Genomic DNA, 18983 nt, shown 5'->3' with positions numbered 1-18983 from the left:
CTCGGATCTGACCGCAGGAGGAACACGATTCCTGCAAAGTAGCCGAGCTTAATGATCCATCCGGGTGACAAAACACAGCGTCAGGATGGATTCATCCGAGCAAATGTTTGTGTTTTTTCACTTTTTTGTATGTAAGAGAAGCAACAAAAAACAAAAAAAAAGCTGAAAATCTTTTAGGATCTAAAAACGGCGAGGAGTTAAATTTATATCAGTTTCCATGTAAGGTGTGAAAAATACACCAGAACGCATATAGACTTACAGAATCTGTCAGCACAACAAACACTGGAATAAGTATAGGCTAAACAACGACTGAAATAGAAATGGATCAGATTTTTCATCAGAACTTGGCCTGTGGTCAGCAGGAAGGGGGCGGTGGGATAACTGCTGAAGGAAAAATGGAAATCATATCAAAGTGAGAATGACTTGATACTGTTGGCACGAATCACAGAAAAACTGTAGGTTTCTGCTGTAAAAGTATATCTGTGAAGGGTTTCTCCAAAAATGGAACCAGCCTGGAGGGTAGCCCTGTATCTGGGCAGAAGTATCTCTCATTCCACGGGAAATTTACACTTAAAAATGCACATTCTGGCACAAAATAGGAATATTTAAGTGATAAAATGTGAGGTGAAGTGTATTACATAAAGTATATTATGACATTAGGACATTTTCAATCACATTAAAGCAGCAATTACAAGAAAATCCTCCTTTATTTTTGCAGTTTTGCACTAAATTAACCAGAAAATCAGCTCCAGTACCAATCACAGCACAATTATCTACAGAAAACTGCTGTTTAACCAAGCAGACAGTCAAACCGAGCAGAAACACAGCCTCACCTTGTTATTTATTTCTGGCAACATGCTGTGCAGCTTTCAGAGTCTCGTCTTGACAATCCAAACACAGGAGAGAATTTATAAAATCCAAGAAAGAGTCATGATATCCAACTCTGCAAATCCAGCCTTAAAACAATTAAAACACACTTTGTGCGAGTCCCAACTTCGTGCTGAGCTCTGAATCAACACCGATGAGTAAAATCCCGATGACTGACCGGACTGATCCCCCCACACAGCCCAAACCTGCCGGTACTCCCGGTTTTACGCACGGCGGGTAAATGCGCTGTCGTCAGAGAGGAGATTAGCGAAGGAGACAAGCTGTTGAGGGTCTCTGCGCCTCGACACGTCCCGCTAAGACACCGGAGGAGCCACCTGTTCACGTTTCTGCCGCTGACAGCTGGCCTTCTCCCGATATAGATTTGTTTTTTTTCATCCGTTCGCTGTCGTCCACCTACACCGGGCTGAGTGACTGATGCGCTCTCCAACACACTGTGAGCTTTTTAACACCGACGCACGCACGTCCGCGGACACACTGCCGCTCCAGCGCAGAGAAAAGACAAGAAAATGATCCGAGGACTGAGAGAGTCTCAGTTTTACAGCCTCAGTCTGTCCAAACCTTCTCTTTCTTCAGATTAAACTGATTTCAGCATCAAATGATGAAAGAAATCCAATTTAAATCTGTAGGATTCGGCTGGAAGCAACTTATTATATCTTAAAATAAAAGATTAACCCTCCTGCTGTCTCCATTTATGGGCACCAAAAAAAATAAAAAATTCCTTGTTTGAAAAAAAATAAAATCTGCAAAAAATTCCCCAAATTTCTGAAAATTTGTAAAACCTTTGGGAAAAAATTCCAATAATTCCTTAAAAGTTTCCCTTAAAAGTTTTATTTTAAAAAATCCCCCAAATTTGGCAAGACATTTCTTGTAAATATTTTCCAAAAAATTTGTAAAAATCTTCAAAAAAAATCCTAAAAATATCTAAAGTGATATATATATATATGAGTAAAACTTCTACTATTTTCTTTAAGAATATTCACAAAAAAATCAACCAAAATCCAGCGAAATTCGCTGGATTTTGGTTGATTTTATTGTGAATATTCTTAAGAAACATTTTTAGCATTTCTTTTTTCCACCAAAAAATGTTCAAAGATTTCCCAAAAATATTGAAAATGTGTACATCAGAAGTTTCACTGTGAAAATACACATTTTTTCCCCACATTTTCAAACTTTAAAACGAGTCAATCTGACCCACAGGACGACATGAGGATTAATAGTCTTTTGGGGGAAACTAACTTTTCTTTTTTAGGAATTCCTTCACCGTTCTGTTCAAATAGATCCAGTAACATCCTCTGTGAATGAGGTACTTCTGGAAACTAGCTTGTTTTTAGACTATTTTTAGCTATTTCTGCTCCTCTGTGCAAAGATATATACCATTATTTAATCTAAAATTTTAGTGCAACCACTCAATAATAGATGACTTTTTTAAGTTGTTCCAGCAGCATGTTTTTGCAACAAAGGGGTAAACAATAAGACAACACAGAATGTTAGGGTATAAAGTAAAATAAAATGAGCTAAAATAAAACAAAAATGTATAAAATACTCTGTAGAAAAAATCAACAGAAGATAAAAGAGTGACAGAACGTGTTTGGAACTAACACTCAGTCTGAACACTGCAAGTTTTTGAGCCAAAACTTTATAAAACAAAAACTTCAGTTCAGTCTCAGCCAGACTCCACTGACGGCTCTGATATGAAACATTGCATCTTCTCTGTCAACGTAAGGAGAAACCAGACAGCATCAGCACCGTCCTGCCTTCATGATGCAAATGTAAGAAGAGGACGTTTGTTTTACGGCGACTAATCCTCGCAGCAGGAGGGAAACAACTCAGCTGCTCCATGCCATGATTAGGAGATGAATATGATAAGACGTTATGCAACAGCGGTGGCCTCTTCAGTAATCAGCCTCAGCTCTGAGGATGAGCAGCGAGAGAGGAAGCTGCTCCTGCTGCTCCTGTTTAACCGATTCCCTGATGAGTATCTGTAGTTAGCCAGGCAATGAAAACACTGAATAATCATCTAAACAAAGACCAGGCATCTGCGAGGTGCTACTATGGAGTCTGACTGGTTTCCTGGAGTGTTTCTGGCCCCTGCTGGTGGAGAGGCCCTTCAGGAGAATTAGTGATGGAGCGAGCGAACAAACAGAGCTCTCAGGAGTGGAAGGGCTCCTTTAAATCTGATTAATAGTGGTACGGGCTGCAGTAGGAGGTATTCATCTCATAAAACCCTGATTGCAAACCTTGAGCAGAGCACAGGACTGGGGAATAAAAGCACCACATTTGTTTGGTTGATATGACTTCAATTCAGACAAAATCCTTCAATACTTTGTCCTGCTGTGCAATACACTGTAAAAAAAATGTTGTTTTTACAGTAAAATTCCCTCAGTGGTCACCAGAAAGCTACTGTAAAACTACAGGAAAACATTTTCTGCATTTAGAGTAAAGAAATATATTGATACTGTTGATTTTAGGGCTAAAAAACATGATTCATTAGACATTTTACTGTAAAAAAAATACAGTTTTTACCTTGAAAAATGTGAACATTCACATGAAAATACCAAATAAAATAAAGTTTGTGTAATTTATTATAAATATTATTATTCATAAATATTATTTTCCATCATCAGCACAACAGATAGTGGATTTAACATTAAAATCTGTGTATTTTTAGCAAAAATTGTGCTTATAGCTGTCATAAATATTAAAGCATATGTCTGTTATTAACATAAAAGTACATTAGTCTGAATGCTAACTTTTTACATGTAATAAATGCAGAAATGTTTTTGTTAGAAGTATTGCAGCACAACAATATGTACATTTAACTGGGAAAAACTGCATTCTTTTTGAGAATTAAATGCAAATATTACACCAGTTTTCTAGATATTCTGGCATTTTTCCATTAAAAACTGTGCAGGAGTCGGGAAATGTGGAATGTTTCCTCTGATTAACCTGTTTATGGTGATTCGGTGTTAAATAAACTGCATCTTTACAGATTTTTACTGCCATGGTTTGACAGTTTTTCACCGTAAACCATCCAACCTTTTTTTTTTTTTACAGTGCATGACTGTAAAAGAGGCGTTAGATGAGAATATCGATGCCGCTCTCAAACAGTTCCTGCGAGCTAAAAATAACCAGAGCTTAGCCGAGCATGAAGACGCCCTGCAGCAGCTCCAGCCTGTTCAACGGTAACTGTAGACCTGCAGCAGCTCACCTGGGAGCCTCATTATGCTGCGTGCATTTATCACCCAGGTGACGGCGCATGAGAGGAGCTGCAGCACGACAACACGGATACAGTTTATGTCACCATGACAACCACAAAGTTATGCAACAGAGCGGCACATTATGTACAGCTGACATAAGACAGAAACCAGCCGGCGGTTCTAAAAATAAACGCTCCAGCGCTCAGAGCAGGAGGTTAAAGAGCAAAAGATGGATGAGGTGAAGGGAGGCATGTGGACGGATTGAGGTGTCCTGGACGGCTGCAGGGCTGTGAACGTACCTCCGGTTGGACCCTCCTGTTCCTGCCCCAGCAGCAGCCCTGGAGGAGGCTAAAACCACAGCAGGCAGGTGAGGTCCCGTCTTCCCACATAGCACATCTCCCCCATGCTGCCACGACCACACCCTGGACCACCTCAGCCTCTGCACACCACTTCCAGATGATGATGATGACACCAGGCCTGCGTTTCCTGTAGTTTTTAGTCTAGATGTTCCTCCTTCTGATCACACATTCTCCAACCTCACAGCTCCGTGATGCTGTGAACTTCAGCCATCATTCAGCTCCTTTAGTTGTGTAAAATAAAATCCTTAAAACTGGTCTGAATTCTTAACGCAGAGCTTCCTGTGGTTCTTCACAGCTCTCCCCTGGACTCTGGCCTTGTCTTTGCTGCATCATCTGCTCATATAAGGCTGCATTCCGGTTCTTTCTTCTCTGTCAGGTTCCTGCAAACTCTTTCTCCCTGCTCCGGGATACAAACAGAGGAGAGGCAGACTGCCGGCAGACAGAGAGGATGCTGCTGCTGCTATGATGGGTGAGGGAGCCAATCTTTTGCTGTCTTTGCTGCTGCCGGTGACGTACAGACGGGACTCAACCAGGGACCCATCCTGAGCCGGCAGAAAGCAGCAGCAGGGGCCTGACACTTAGTTTCCTGCTAAAGAGGCCTCTGGGAGTGCAGGGCTGGGGGGGGGACCAGACAGGCAAGGAGAGGAAGGTATTGTAGATACAGACACCAGCACCCTCCCAGGTGTGCTCTTCATGGGGCTGTGGAAGTCAGACAGGAGGAGGTGAAGCTCTAATAGGCCTCCCATGTGCTCCAACACACGCCTGCAACTTTCCTCTGCCTTCTCGCCTGCCTCGGTATCCTGGAGACAGCTCAGCAGGGATCTGATATCCCCCAACATGCCTCTCCTCATCGGCTCCTCCATCTCCTCCACCCGTCTCCAGCTGTAGGAGAGTCTACCTGACAAATCCCTGATCCCACCTGAGCCCAGCTGGCCCCGGCCTCCAAAACGACACAAAACGGCACGCAAAGCGGTGAATGAAGCAAAACACAAAATGACAAATATGAGACGAGAAACACAAGCGAGGCAAAAAGGAAACACAAAACGACAAAAACATGGGACAAATGACAAAAGTCAGACAAAAATTAGACAAAAAAATGACAAAAATGAGACAAAATTTTACAGAAAATGAGACACAAAACATCAAAAGGACACTGATTTGTGATCAAAACAACAAAAAGGACAAAAAACAACAAAAAGAAGACAAAATATTACAAATAGGAAACACAAAACGACAAAAGCCAAAAAGAAAACGACAAAAACATGAGACAAACAAGAAAAGTCAGACAAAAAAAGACAAAAACAACAAAAAATACGCTAAATATAACAAAAATGAGACAAAACGACAAAAGAACAATGATTTATGATCAAAATAACGAATAAGACCAAAAACAAGACAAAATTTTTTAAAAAATGAGACACAAAACAACAAACGTGACAAACAAAGCGCCGCACAAAATGACAAGCCACCCAAGAGAGACAAAAAGGAAACACAAAACGAGAAACAAAAAGACAAAAACATGAGACAAACAACAAAAGTCAGTAAAAACAAAGAGAAAAAGCAACAAAAATGATGACACAAAACGACAAAAGATCAATAAACAATCTAGTATTTTACTTTATGATCCAAACAACTTGTCATGGTCTAGAAATGATTTTAAATTTATAGTTTTACTAATTTACAATCTACAGTTAATGTCTTCTCTGTAATTTTTCCACTTTGAGGGCCGGATTGGACCCTCTGGAGGACCACTTTTGGACCACGGGCCTCATGTTGGACACCCCTGCTGCAGAGGACTGGATGTTTAGCTGCAGATGCCTCAGACAACTTCCAGTTATTAGGTGGGTTACAGCGCAGCATGTCGTTTTAAGACATGTTCTCGTAGTAAAAGGCCAGCCTCTCCAGAAGCACACAGATCGTTGCTCGCACAGGCTCCACCCCTCCACCAAAAATAAAATCTGTGAATCAGCATGTTTTGGTGACAGGGAAAATGCTGCTATTCCTGTAGGGACTGTATTCCATTACTGCCCCGTCAGCCGGTTCTGACGCTTATATAACTCAGAGGTACAGTAGCTGCAGCATCTCTGCTCCGAATGCTGATCTGGAGGTTTTTAATCTACAATGTTTAAGGCACTGGTTCCTTCCAGTAGCTATTAACCCTCATGTCATCCTGTGGGTCAAAATTAATGCGTTTCTGATGTCCACATTTTCGGGAAATTTTTGAACATTTTTTGGAGGAAAAAAGATGTGTTAAAAAAAACTGTTAAGAACATTCACAAAAAGTTCTTAAAGAAAATATTAGTTTTACTGATATGCATGTAATCACTTTAGATATTTTTAGGATTTTTTGAAGATTTTTACTCATTTTTTGAAAATATTTACAAGAATTTTATTGACAAATTTGGGGGATTTTTTAAAATAAAACTTTTCAGGGAAATTTTGAAGGAATTATTGGAATTTTCTTCCTGAAGGTTTTGCTGAATTTTTGGATTTTTTCCAGATAGGAAATAGTATTTTTTGGTGCCTGTAAATGAGGACAACAGGAGGGTTGAAGGATCATGTTAAAGGCTCTTCCTCTGAGTCATGAGGCCGGATCTGGACAGAGCGAGCAGCAGGTGGTTGGAGCGACTACACCAGGCCAGAGGAGCCAGATGACCTCCTCTGAGAAGAGCGTAACCTGGTGCCTTACATTCTGTTGTGCCTTTAATCGCTGCCAGACGCTGCAGAGTGAGGCGAGGTGAGCCGTTAGCCAAAGCTAGCAGAACCTGCTGCCATTTGGCTCGGAGGACGGCGGGTCGTCTGACCTGGCTGACAGATGGACTGCAGCATCTGCAGGTTTGGATGGACGGCCGACTCCTCAGTGACAGCGTGTCACACGGGAGATATGGGTCAAGTTCACACGTTGACACAAGCGTGTGCACGTAGACACACACGGGTGATTATCGGCTCATTGTGGCCGGTGCATGACATGTTAATGGGGCCTGAAATTGGTCTGCAAATAAGTGTGGACTGACAAAGTGTTGGGGGCGATGCTATTAAGCAGCTGTCTGTGAATCACAGTTCAGCAAACCAAGACTTTAACCCTCCTGTTGTCCTCATTTATAAATATTGTTTCCTTGTCTGCAAAAAATCTAAAAGTTCAGCAAAAAAATTCACCAAATTTCTAAAAATTTGCAAAACCTTCAGGAAGAAAATTCTAATAATTCTTTGGAAGTTTCCCTTAAAAGCTTTATTTAAAAAAAAAATGCTCAAAATTTGGCAAGAAATTTCTTTTAAATAGTTTCAAAAAATTAGTAAAAGTCAGTAAAATTTCTGATGTTTTCTGATGTATCAGAGGTTTTACTCGCTGGATTTTAGTTGATTTTTTTGTGAATTTTCTGAAGAAGCATTTCTTTAATGTTTCTTTTATTTCCACCAAAAAATGTTCAAAAATTTCCTGAAAAATGTTGAACATGTGGATATCAGAAGTTTCACTTTTTCTCCACATTTTCAAACTTTAAATTCGCAAAACCTTCAGGAAGAAAATTACAATAATTACAATATTTCTTAAGCTTCCCACAAAAGTTTAATTTTAAAAACATCCACCAAATTTGACAAGAAAATTCTTGTAAATATTTTCATAAACTGAGTAAAAATCTCCCAAAACAATCCTAAAAATATCTAAAGTGATTCCATATATCAGTAGAACTTCTAATATGTTCTGAAGAACATTTATAACCTTTCTTTTTTTTCACCCAAAATGTCAAAATATTTCCCAGAAATGTTGAAAATGTGGACATCAGAAGCTTCACTGTGAAAATATTTTTTTTTCCACATTTTCAAACGGGGCAATTTTGACCCGCAGGACGAGGGTTAAAGGAACACTGAGGTCAGCTTGTTTCACCAACAGTGGAAATAAATATTCTCTACTAAACCAAATATTAAACCATTTGCTATAAATAGCTTCTTATTTTGACTCTAGGGAGTTCCAGCTACAGACTGAGGCAACAGACACAACAGTGAACAACCTACACAGACAGAGGAGTAAAAAAACATCCAGTGAGCTGCTATTATGAAAGTAATCACAATCAGGACAAACTCTGAATGTTCGTCTGAATGCCCTCATTCTCTGGCATAAAGACGGGGGAGTGTTTGTGTGATTTTATCGAGGACGCAGCTGAAAACTGGAGAGGCTTTCTGCTTCAGGGTGAAGAGGGTGAAGAGACGACAACACAAACATCTCTAACGATGTTATGTCCACCAGAGTACGAGTCATTGTGTGATTGTACAGCATGTGAAGGTCTAAGAGGGTGGAAGCTTCATAGTGGAACATCATGTTCAAACACAGCAGCTCAGATAACAACCCCATGAATAGCAAGAACTGCAAAAAACTGTGAAAAATCTAAATGTGGCATTTAATAATTGCAAAACAAGAAAAAAAAAGCCTATTGTCTATAGCTGTTATTAATAAAGATATTTAACAAGATTGATGCACGGAGTGTCTCAATCTGAAATGTAAATTTTAACATCTAAAGCAGGGGTGTCCAACATGAGGCCCGTGGTCCAAAAGTGGTCCTCCAGAGGGTCCAATCCGGCCCTCAAAGTGGAAAATTACAGAGAAGACATTAACTGCAGATTGTAAATTAGTAAAACTATAAATTTAAAATCATTTCTAGACCATGAAAAGTTGTTTAGATCATAAAGTAAAACCCTCCATGGTTCTGCTCCAGGTGACTAAATGTTGTTTCTTTGTAGACACTCTGATCTGGAAGTTGTAAAGTGGAAATGATAAACTGAGGATGAAAGCTGATGAAACTGAGCTTATTTCAGGTTGTTCATGATGCTTTGTAAAAAGATAATTCCTTAAATGTGAACATCGTTGCACTAAAACAAAGGAACCATCAGCAGCTGTGGTTATTTATCGGTTATTCTGCTGGGATTTTACTGGAGATCAAACTGGACTGAATATGAACCTGGACTAAGATGAGTTTGACTCCCCTGATCTACAGTTTCATGATCACTGATGTTCCATGCCATAAACTATCTTATACTGATACATACATGAAAACAAACGCCTCATATATTTTAAAAAAAATCCTTTTTTTTGTTGCTAGTTTCAGAAAGTTGCAGCATAAACTCCTCAAACACGATCTGCATTTTACCTAAATTTCCTGTAATGGTGTTTTTTTCTTACTGAAGAGCCGCTTTTTGTAATATTGACGATGTGAACTCCCATCAGTGTGTCTGTGTGGGGTCAGTGACTGAGGTGGAGGCTGACCTACTGCCTCCTATCTGTGCTCAGACCTCCTCCATGAGGACACATAATCCTCTGGTGCTCTGTAATGCTCTGCTGCACATCCCTTCATGTTCTGTAAAAACCACAGACAGAGAGCCGCTGTCTGTCTTCTTTATCAGACAGAGACCCAGACAGACACTAAAATAAAACACCAGAACTGGGTCACGGGTCATTTCCTGATGCTGATGGTATTGTTTATAACAGCATTGTCCCGACGACTAAAAAATAAATCCTTTACTTTTGAGGCTAATCTAATACACAGACAAAATCTGTGTCTCCCCTTTTAATAAACACCTAAAAGGCTTAAAAAACTGAGCGTCAGACGACTGCTCTGGTAGCTATTGTCAACTGTCAGCGGCTAAAAACAAACTGTTTTCACACAGACAACACAGCTCTAACCTCACAGCTTTCTGTCTATTTCTGCAGCCTCTGCATTGCAAAGAGACAGATATTTTAAAAAAAAAACAGAATATGAGACTTTGTCCTGGTCACATTTCAAATATTTCTGCTTTCTGTGTGCATGGCAACAACCACAAGGAAACATATGGGCACCAAAACTGACATTTAAAAAAAAACCTCAATGTGAAAATGCATCTTAAAAGAGCACTTCCTGTTTCAGTGACAGAAATGTGGCACAAATATTGATCAAACTGTCAAAACTGATTTAAGGAGTTTATGTCTCACACTGTGATTTCATTTCATCCCAGAGTCTTCCTCATCTGCGCCACAGAAAAACGTAGAAATTGGAAAATGTAGGTAAGATGATGGCAAAACAGTCAGGTAGAATGCATTTCCAATGAAAGAAAAGATAATAAAAGGCCATTTCTGTCATTTTCTCTCTCAGCATCCACAGGGAACCAAAGCTAACCCTCCTCCACCACAGCTCCAGTTACGATGCCGATAATTTATATACTTTGCAGTCCTTCTTTCCAAATCGTCATAGAGCTAGAAGTCTTACCTCATTAATCATGCTTTCATCTGAGATCTGCGGCTTCTCATTCCTGGAATGAGACCTGACCCAGGGCCTCCTGTCTGGCTCGGCTCCTCCTGCAGCGTCACGGCTGCTTCAACAAACCCGATCAACCGAGGCAGGTGTGTCTGTCGGGGTTTGTCTCCATGTTCAAAATGTGCGTGTCGCTGGTTTTCAGCGCTAAATATGCTTCCAACGCCGACGGCTTCGGCCCTATCATGTGCTGCCGGGCGCTGACCTGAATGCCCTGCCAGGTTTGTGAACCTGAGGATGCAGGGCGACGTGCTGCTGCAGTCAGGCCGGTCTGAGTGATGATGTCCCGGCATCCACGGCTGCTCCGAGGCCACACACTTTGTCTGCAGACGGTTCTAGTGTTAACCTCAGTGAACCAGAGCCTCCAGGCCACACAAAGCAAGTAAAAGATCAACAGGATTTCTCTACAGATGCAAAAAAGACTCAGGCAGGAGAGTCAAACTAATTCTAGGTCAGGTTCCACATTCAGCCCAGTTTGATCTCCAGTAAAACCACAGCAGAATAACCGATAAATAAATAACCACAACTCCTAATGGCTCATTTGTTTTAGTGCAAAATAGAAAGTTCATTCAGAAAATATTCACATTTAAGCAAATATCTTTCTATAAAACATCATGAACAACCTGAAAGTAAGTTTAATTTCATCAGCATTCATCCTCAGTTTATCATTTCCACATGACAACTTCCAGATCACAGTGTCTACAAAGAAACACAACATTTAGTCACCTGGAGCTGAAAAATCTGATATTTTGCTTTAAAACAAGACATAATATTACAAAAATGAGACACAAAATGACAAAAAATGAGACAAACAACACAAAACAAAACAACAAAGTGACAAGAAATTTGATTAAAAAAAGATAGAAAGTGACAAAAAATGTGCAAATAAGACAAAAAAGATGACGAAAGCGTGAAACAAAACGACAAAAACAATGCAGGAAGTAATGAATAAAGTATGAATAAAAATGACAAAAATGAGACAAAAAACACAAGCGAGACAAAAAGAAACACAAAACGACAAAAATGAGAAAGAAAATGACAAAAACATGAGACAAAAGTCTGACAAAAAACAAAATAAACAACAAAATAAGACAAAAATGAGACAAAAAACGCTAAAAATTTTGACAAATGACACGAGACAAAACAAAAAAAGAGACAAAAAAGAGACCAAAAAGTTACAAAATGACAAAAAATGGATAAGGGACAAAAAAGGAGACAAAAAACCACACAAAACAGCACATAAAACAACAAATAAAGCAAAATACAAAATGACAAAAATGAGACAAAAAACACAAGCGAGACAAAAAGAAACACAAAACGACAAAAACGTGACAAAAACACTGAAAGTCAGACAAAAAACAACATATAATTTCCAACAACTTATATTATTTTAACTTATCTTGGCTTATTATTTGTCACGTGTTTTTAGGTGTTCAGTAGCATCTGTTCTGTTTGATTTCTAATGAAGTAAACTTGAACCTGAAGTCACCGCTTTTCATTTTCTAGTTTCATCTTTCCCTTCTCTCTCTGCTTTCTAATCCTGCATCCATCTCAGAGACCGGCTGTGCTCTGGCTGACATGTTCCATCAGTTCGCCCGTCTCCATGGAGCTCCAGAGGTGATGCTCAGAGGTAAGATGAGCTCCTCCAGCCCCGTCTGACCCCAACGCTCCGACTGTCCGTTCACGTTCCACAACAAAGTTCACATGGGGAGACGCTTTTGTCACCACCCGGACACAACAGACTCCATGACAGACAACACACCACCTTCACATTTAAGTGCAAACTACAGGATTTAACCCTCGTGTCGTCCCGTGGGTTAAATTGACCTGTTTTAAAGTTTGAAAATGTGGAAAAAAATAAATAAAAAATTCGCAGTGAAACTTCTGATGTCCACATTTTCGGGAAATTTTTGAAAATTTTTTGATGGAAAAAAGAAACGTCTTAAAAATGTTTCTTTAAGAACATTCACAGAAAAATCAACCAAAATCCAGCGAATTTCTACAAGTTTCACTGATGTATATGTAATCACTTTAGATATTTTTAGGATTTTTTGGAAGATTTTTATTCATTTTTTGAATTTTCTTGCCAAATTTGGGGGATTTTTTTTTTATATAAAACTTTCAAGGGAAATTTTTTAAGGAATTATTGGAATTTTCTTCCTGAAGGTTTTGCAAATTTTCAGAAATATGTTGAATTTTTTTGCTGAATTTTTTTGATTTTTTTCAGACGAGGAAATAATATTTTTTGGTGCCCATAAATGAAGACAACAGGAGGATTAATGGGACGACAGGCGAGGCAGATGTGGACAAAGAAGAGGGAAATGTTTGGGTGCCAAAAGGCGACAATTCGACACAGCGTCTTCGTCTGTGGAGAAAATCCCGTCTTGGATTCTTTTATCCCAGATGTAATCAGCTGAATTCCTGCTGGTTTATACTGACACTCTCTGGCCTGAGGGACCAACACAGGCTTAGAGCTTAATCTTGATTATTGTGATCAGGGTTATGCAACACAATTATCAGCCTTTATGAGTGAAGGTGACAACTGCTCTAATAACAATAATAATATGATGTGTTTATATGGCACTTTGCAGCCAAAATAACAAAGAGAAGCTAAACTTTTTATGATTTTGTACATTTCCAGGTGTAACTAAATGCCTCAGCTTTTCTGAGACACAAATGATCGAACTATAGGTATTTATTAATGCAGTTACAGTAAATATTCAGTCTTAACCTTCCTGTTGTCCTCATTTACAGGCACCAAAAAATATTATTTTCTTGCCTGAAAAGAATAAAAAAAATCAGCAAAAAAAATCCTTGAAAATTCTTCAAAAAATGAGTAAAAATTTTCCAAAAAAATCCAAAAATATCTAAATTTATTACATCTACATCAGTAAAACTTCTACTTTCTTTAAGAACATTGACAAAAAAATCAACCAAATCCAGCGACATTCACTGGATTTTGGTTGATTTTTATGTGAATGTTCTTAAGAAATTTGATGCATTTAGCTGTTCTTCTCTGTTTAATATTGTTATAAACTGAATATTGTGTATTTCAGACGGCTGAAGATGCCATTTGGAGCAAAAAAAAAAAACAGTAAAGTGACTGTTTATAGATCAAACTATTAATAGATTCACACCCTGCAGATGAACCAGTAATAAAAATATTCACCATTTGCAGCCCCAGTTTCATATAATAAACTTTGCAGATATTAAAGGCCTAATTTAACATGAAGCATGATGGTTGTTTTTACTAATGGCAGCTTTAGTTTGCAGAAATAAAACCTTGCATTGTGCACATATGAAGGAGGTGAAGCCACACCAACAGCCTGGTCCTCTTATATAAGAATATTTCAGATAAGAGCAGATTACACAACAATGCTCCTGAGCCTATGGAGATGCTGGAGAGGGTGTGACGGGGGAGGACGCTGGCAAACCCTGCAGCTCTGCACTGAGTGAGTCACAGTTAAAGGGAAACAGACTCTTCACGCATCCATTAACTAAACTCCCTGGGTGGCTGTTTATCCAGCATTCCTCACAGAGCCAATTAATGTTTGTCAGACTCTCGGTCCTGCCGTCTTCTGAGGAGCTCGTAGCACAACATCTCATCGCCATGGCAACGTACAGCTGTGATATAAAGCGAATAGCCTTAGACCAAATGCTGCCCGGGACCTACAGCTACACTGTAAAAAAAAAAGCTGTTTTAACAATAGAATTCCCTCAGCTGTGGTCGACAGAATGCTGCCGTAAAATTAGGTAAGGAAATGTGTTGATATTGTTGATTTCAGGGTTAAAAACGTGCTTCATTCCATACTGTACTGTAAAAACCTATAAAATTTGCATGAAAATACCATGCAAAATAAAAATTTGCGCAATTTATTGTAAAAAATACAACATTTTTTCCAAAATCCAGTCAAATTTGCTGGATTTTGGTTGTTTTTTGTGAATGTTCTTAAAGAAACATTTTTTACATTTATTTTTTTCACCAAAAAACGTTCAGATATTTCCCAAAAATGCTGAAAATGTGGACATCAGAAGTTTCACCGTAAAAATATATTTTTTCCCCACATTTTGAACTTCAAAACGGGTCAATTTTGACCCACGGGACGACACGAGGGTGAACACAAAAATACATCAATTTGACCGGAAACAAACTATTTTTTCAATGTAATAAATGCAGAAATCGCATGGTTACTTGATAGAAATATTGCAGGATGTCTCCATTATCATTATATGCACATTTAACTGGGAATAATAATGGATTCTTTTTGAGAATTAAATACAAAAATTACAGTTTTATTACAGATATTACTGCATTTTTCCATTCAAAACTGTGCAGCAGTCGGGAAGTGTATTTTTTCAAGAGAAAAATAATCTAAAAAACACACCTTTCTCCTGATTCACTTGTTTACAATGATTCAGTCTTAGATAAACTGCATCAGAATGGCTTGACAGTAAAACGTGCAAACATTTTCTGCAGCCGTGTGTGGAGATGATCCCAGCAGTGAGGCTGTCGCTCCCTCTGGGACTATTTTAGTGCCGTGGAACATGGAGGTTCACATGTTGACAAGCAGAGGGACATATGACAGCTCTGATGACTAGTCACAGGTGCTGCTGTTGCCTCCATGCATGCAGAAACACGTCCATGACATAACACGGTAAAGCTCCAACACGCATGCAGAGGCAGCAACAAGCAGAGAAGGCTGGAAGGTCTTTTACACTGCAAAAACTCAAAATCTTACCAAGTGTGTTTGTCTTATTTTTAGTCAAAATGTCTCATCCCACTTGACTTAAGATAAATTCCCTTAACAAGTGGCATTCTAGCAAGATGGAGGGACTTGTTTTAAGGGAACGCATCTTAAATATCTTGTTCACTCAAACAAGTTTGAAATTATCTTGTTTAACTCTCGTGTCGTCCTGCGAGACAAATTGACCCGTTTTAAAGTTTGAAAATGTGGGGAAAAAAAATATATTTTTCACAGTGAACACTTTTACATTTTCATCATTTTTGGGGAAATGTTTGAACATGTTTTGATGGAAAAAAGAAACATGAAAAAAATGTTTCTTTAAGAACATTCGGAGAAAAAAAAATCAACCGGTCAACAGTCAACAGGTTGATTTTTTTTTCCCCGAATGTTCTTAAAGAAAATATCAAAGTTTTACTAATATATGTGTAATCACTTTAAATATTGTTTGGATTTTTAAAAATATTTTTATTTATTTTTTGAAAATATTTTCAATTTTATTTATGCATTTATTAAATTTTTATTTCTTGCCAAATTTGGGGATTTTTTCTCAATAAAAGGGAAACTTTTAAGGAATTTTCTGCCTGAAGATTTTGCAAATTTTTGTATATTTGGGGAATTTTTTGCTGAAATTTTGGATATGAGTACAACAGGAGGGTTAAGACACCTAAGCTTGATAATCCTGGTAAAATACAGCCGAAAATAAGTCTAATTTTAAGATCTCAAGATTCTAAATATCACATCTTATTTCAAGAAATCTTATGAAGCGATTTTTCACTTGTTCTATTGGCAGATTTTTTACACTTATTTCAAGGTAAAAGTTCCTTGAAATAAGTGATTTTTTTCTTGTTTTGAGAGGGGCATTTTTCCAGTGTATGCACCATCACCAGCAGAGTGTCGGTGTGAACCCGCTGCTCAGTGAGCTCCATCGCTAAATGACCCGCTTTAATTCAGCGGATCCGGTGTCAACCAGGGACAAAGCGGTGATGAGAAACCCTATCAGGGGCAGGGTTCATCCGAATAAAAAGGCAACACGCTGCTTATTCCACAGTGTGTGGGGGTGACGGCCGGGCCAGGTGGACGGGTCGGCCCTGATAAACGATACTCTGGAGCAGCCCACAGAAAACAAAAAACGGTCAGGATTATGATCCAACAGCCCACAAAACAAAACTAACACCGAGCAATGTCAGTATATTTATATCAGAATGCAGTCACAGTTTGATCAGCAGAAAAATAAAAGATGTATTTAGCTGTTCTTCTCTGTTTTATACCATGATGGTTAAAGATGCCATTCAGAGCTAGAAAACAGTAATGTGACTGATTTCAGATCAAACTATTTATAGATTCACAAAAATGACACTCTGCAGGTGAATTTGTAATAAAAAATAATTATTTGCAGCCCCACATTCAAGCTGGTTTCCTGTAATATGTGATTCCAAGGATCTATTAAAATCAGCTGACAGGGAGGTGTCCAACATGAGGCCCGCAGGCCAAAAGCGGTCCTCCAGAGAGTCCAGTCCGGCCCTCAAAGTGTTTCTTTTTGTTTTGTCTCGTGTCGTTTGTCAAACTTTTTATCGCTTTGTGTTTCGTTTTTGTAATATTTTGTCCCGTTTTTGTTGTTTTTTGTCTGACTTTTGTCTCCTGTTTTTGTCATTTTGTTTCTCAGTTTGTCATTCTGTATTTCCTTTTCGTCTCACTTGTGTTTTTTGTCTTATTTTTGTCATTTTGTGTTTTGTTTTACTTGTTGTTTTATGTGCCGTTTTCTTCTTTTTTGTCTCGTTTTTGTCACTTCTCCATTTTTTTGTCGCTTTGTAACTTTTTTGTTGAATTTTTTGTCTCTTTTTTGTGTCATTTGTCAATTTTTTTATCATTTTGTGTCTCATTTTAGTATTATTTTTCATGTTTTTGTTGTTTTTCTGTCTTTTTTAATCTGACGTTTGTCGTAACTGGTCCGGTCCACTTCAGATCAAACTGGGCTGAATGTTGAACCTGAACTAAATGAGTTTGACTCGCCTGCTATAAACAGACACTACAGTTTCATTATTTTCCTAAAATCTTGAAGATTAAGCTTCAGTGAGTGGCTAAACATTGATCTGTATCCGTTGGAGGAGTCTGATAACACCATAAGATATAAAAAGAAAGCTTCAGTGACGAACGTGGACCTCAGCGATGAGTCAGATTGAGTAAAAGCAACAAACATGAAAGCTCCCTGCTCCGGTTTAGGGGTGTTTCACGTCTTAAAGGGAAACGGTTCTTCTGCTGAGAGGATCCGCTTGCGTCAGTATATTTTTTTAGTTTTTTTATCATGATGCAAACACTTTGTCCAAACTTAGAAAGAGAGAAGAACCTTTTGAACTGCCAGGCCGAGTAAGGAAGGATGATTTAGATTCACTGATGTTCAGAGAGCTTCAGTGTCTTATCTTGAGTGTCTTTGGGCTTATTAACAACCTGCAGGGAGAGCTATTGCTAATTAATGAGGATATCAGCCAGAGGGGCCTTTTTAAGGTCTGGGGATCAAAGCGTTAAGAGGGGCTGTGCTGGGACTAGATGGCTCAGTCAGTCCACCCTGCAGTAAGCAGCACAGCTAATGCATGAGTCTGATTGGTCTGTTTTAAGTGAAAATGTCCTGTATCATTACCGATGTGGAGCAGGTTAAATCCCCGTAATAATACAGGACATTTTCATTTAAATCCATCACATGGAGAAGCAGCATTTAGCTGTTCTGCTGCAAAAGAGTGGAACAAACTGCCAGTGGAGATTAAACGTTCGCCAAATGTAGACTCTTTAAAATCCAGGTTAAAACATTTATTTTCTCACTCGTCGATGGATGAAATCTGCACGGCATTGTTTAACTTATCTAGACTGCTGCTTGCTTTTAATCATTTTAATTAATTTAGTTACTGAGCATGATGTTATTATGATTTTTGCAGTGTCTCATGCGCTTTTTAATGTTTTATCTGCACCTCAATGTGATGCTCTTAATGTTTTATATAAAGCATTTGGACATTAAGGGTTCTATAATAAACTTGAGTCGTTCTTTCATTTAACTCTCGTGTCGTCCTGCAGGTCAAAATTGACTCGTTTTAAAGTTTGAAAATGTAAAAAATATATATTTTCACAGTGAAACTTCTGATGTCCACATTTTCAACATTTTTGGGAAATCTTTGAATATTATTTGGTGGAAAAAAGAAATATTAAAAATGTTACTTAGGAATATTTGCAATGTGAATGTTCTTAAAGGAAGTATTAGAAGTTTTACTGATATATATCTCATCATTTTAGATATTTTTAAGATTTTTTTTGGATGATTTTTACTCAATTTTTGAAAATATGTACAAGAATTTTCTTGCCAAATTTGGGGGGATTTTTTCTTTTTTGACATAAAACTTTAATTATTGGAGTTTTCTTCCTGAAGGTTTTTGAAAATTTTCATAAATTTAGGGAATTTTTTTTTGCTGAATTTTTGGAATTTTTTCAGACGAGGAAACAATATTTTGTAGCGCCTGTAAATGAGGACAA

At 38.3% G+C, this 18983-nt stretch overlaps 1 protein-coding gene and 1 long non-coding RNA gene across 8 annotated transcripts in view; one reads left to right on the top strand and one right to left on the bottom strand.

The window, feature by feature from the left end:
- Positions 1–18983, bottom strand: part of dyrk4 (dual-specificity tyrosine-(Y)-phosphorylation regulated kinase 4) — a 39624-nt gene that overhangs the window by 19163 nt on the left and 1478 nt on the right. For 2 of the 6 annotated variants that reach the window (XM_051951893.1, XM_051951895.1), the window contains exon 1: positions 4385–4846. The exons of 2 other annotated variants lie outside the window; for them this stretch is intronic. In XM_051951893.1, coding sequence (XP_051807853.1) covers positions 4385–4474 — 90 coding nt within the window. In that variant the 5' untranslated portion in view covers positions 4475–4846. Of the gene's footprint in view, positions 1–833; positions 1385–4384; positions 4847–18983 lie in introns of those variants that run through there. 2 more of the 6 variants (XM_051951894.1, XM_051951896.1) reach the window with 2 other exon arrangements.
- LOC110962362 (uncharacterized) overlaps positions 4896–18983 on the top strand; it is a 19359-nt gene continuing 5271 nt past the window's right edge. The window contains exons 1-2 of one of the 2 annotated variants that reach the window (XR_002596433.2): positions 4896–5416; positions 12278–12352. This is a non-coding gene — a long non-coding RNA (uncharacterized LOC110962362). Of the gene's footprint in view, positions 6286–12277; positions 12353–18983 lie in introns of both variants that reach the window. The other variant, XR_007943700.1, reaches the window with a different exon arrangement.

The sequence above is a fragment of the Acanthochromis polyacanthus genome, chromosome 8 (genome assembly GCF_021347895.1).
Source record: "Acanthochromis polyacanthus isolate Apoly-LR-REF ecotype Palm Island chromosome 8, KAUST_Apoly_ChrSc, whole genome shotgun sequence".
Lineage (NCBI taxonomy): Eukaryota > Metazoa > Chordata > Actinopteri > Pomacentridae > Acanthochromis > Acanthochromis polyacanthus.
Note: the sequence above shows the minus strand (reverse complement) of the source record. Positions and strands in the feature narration are given on the sequence as shown.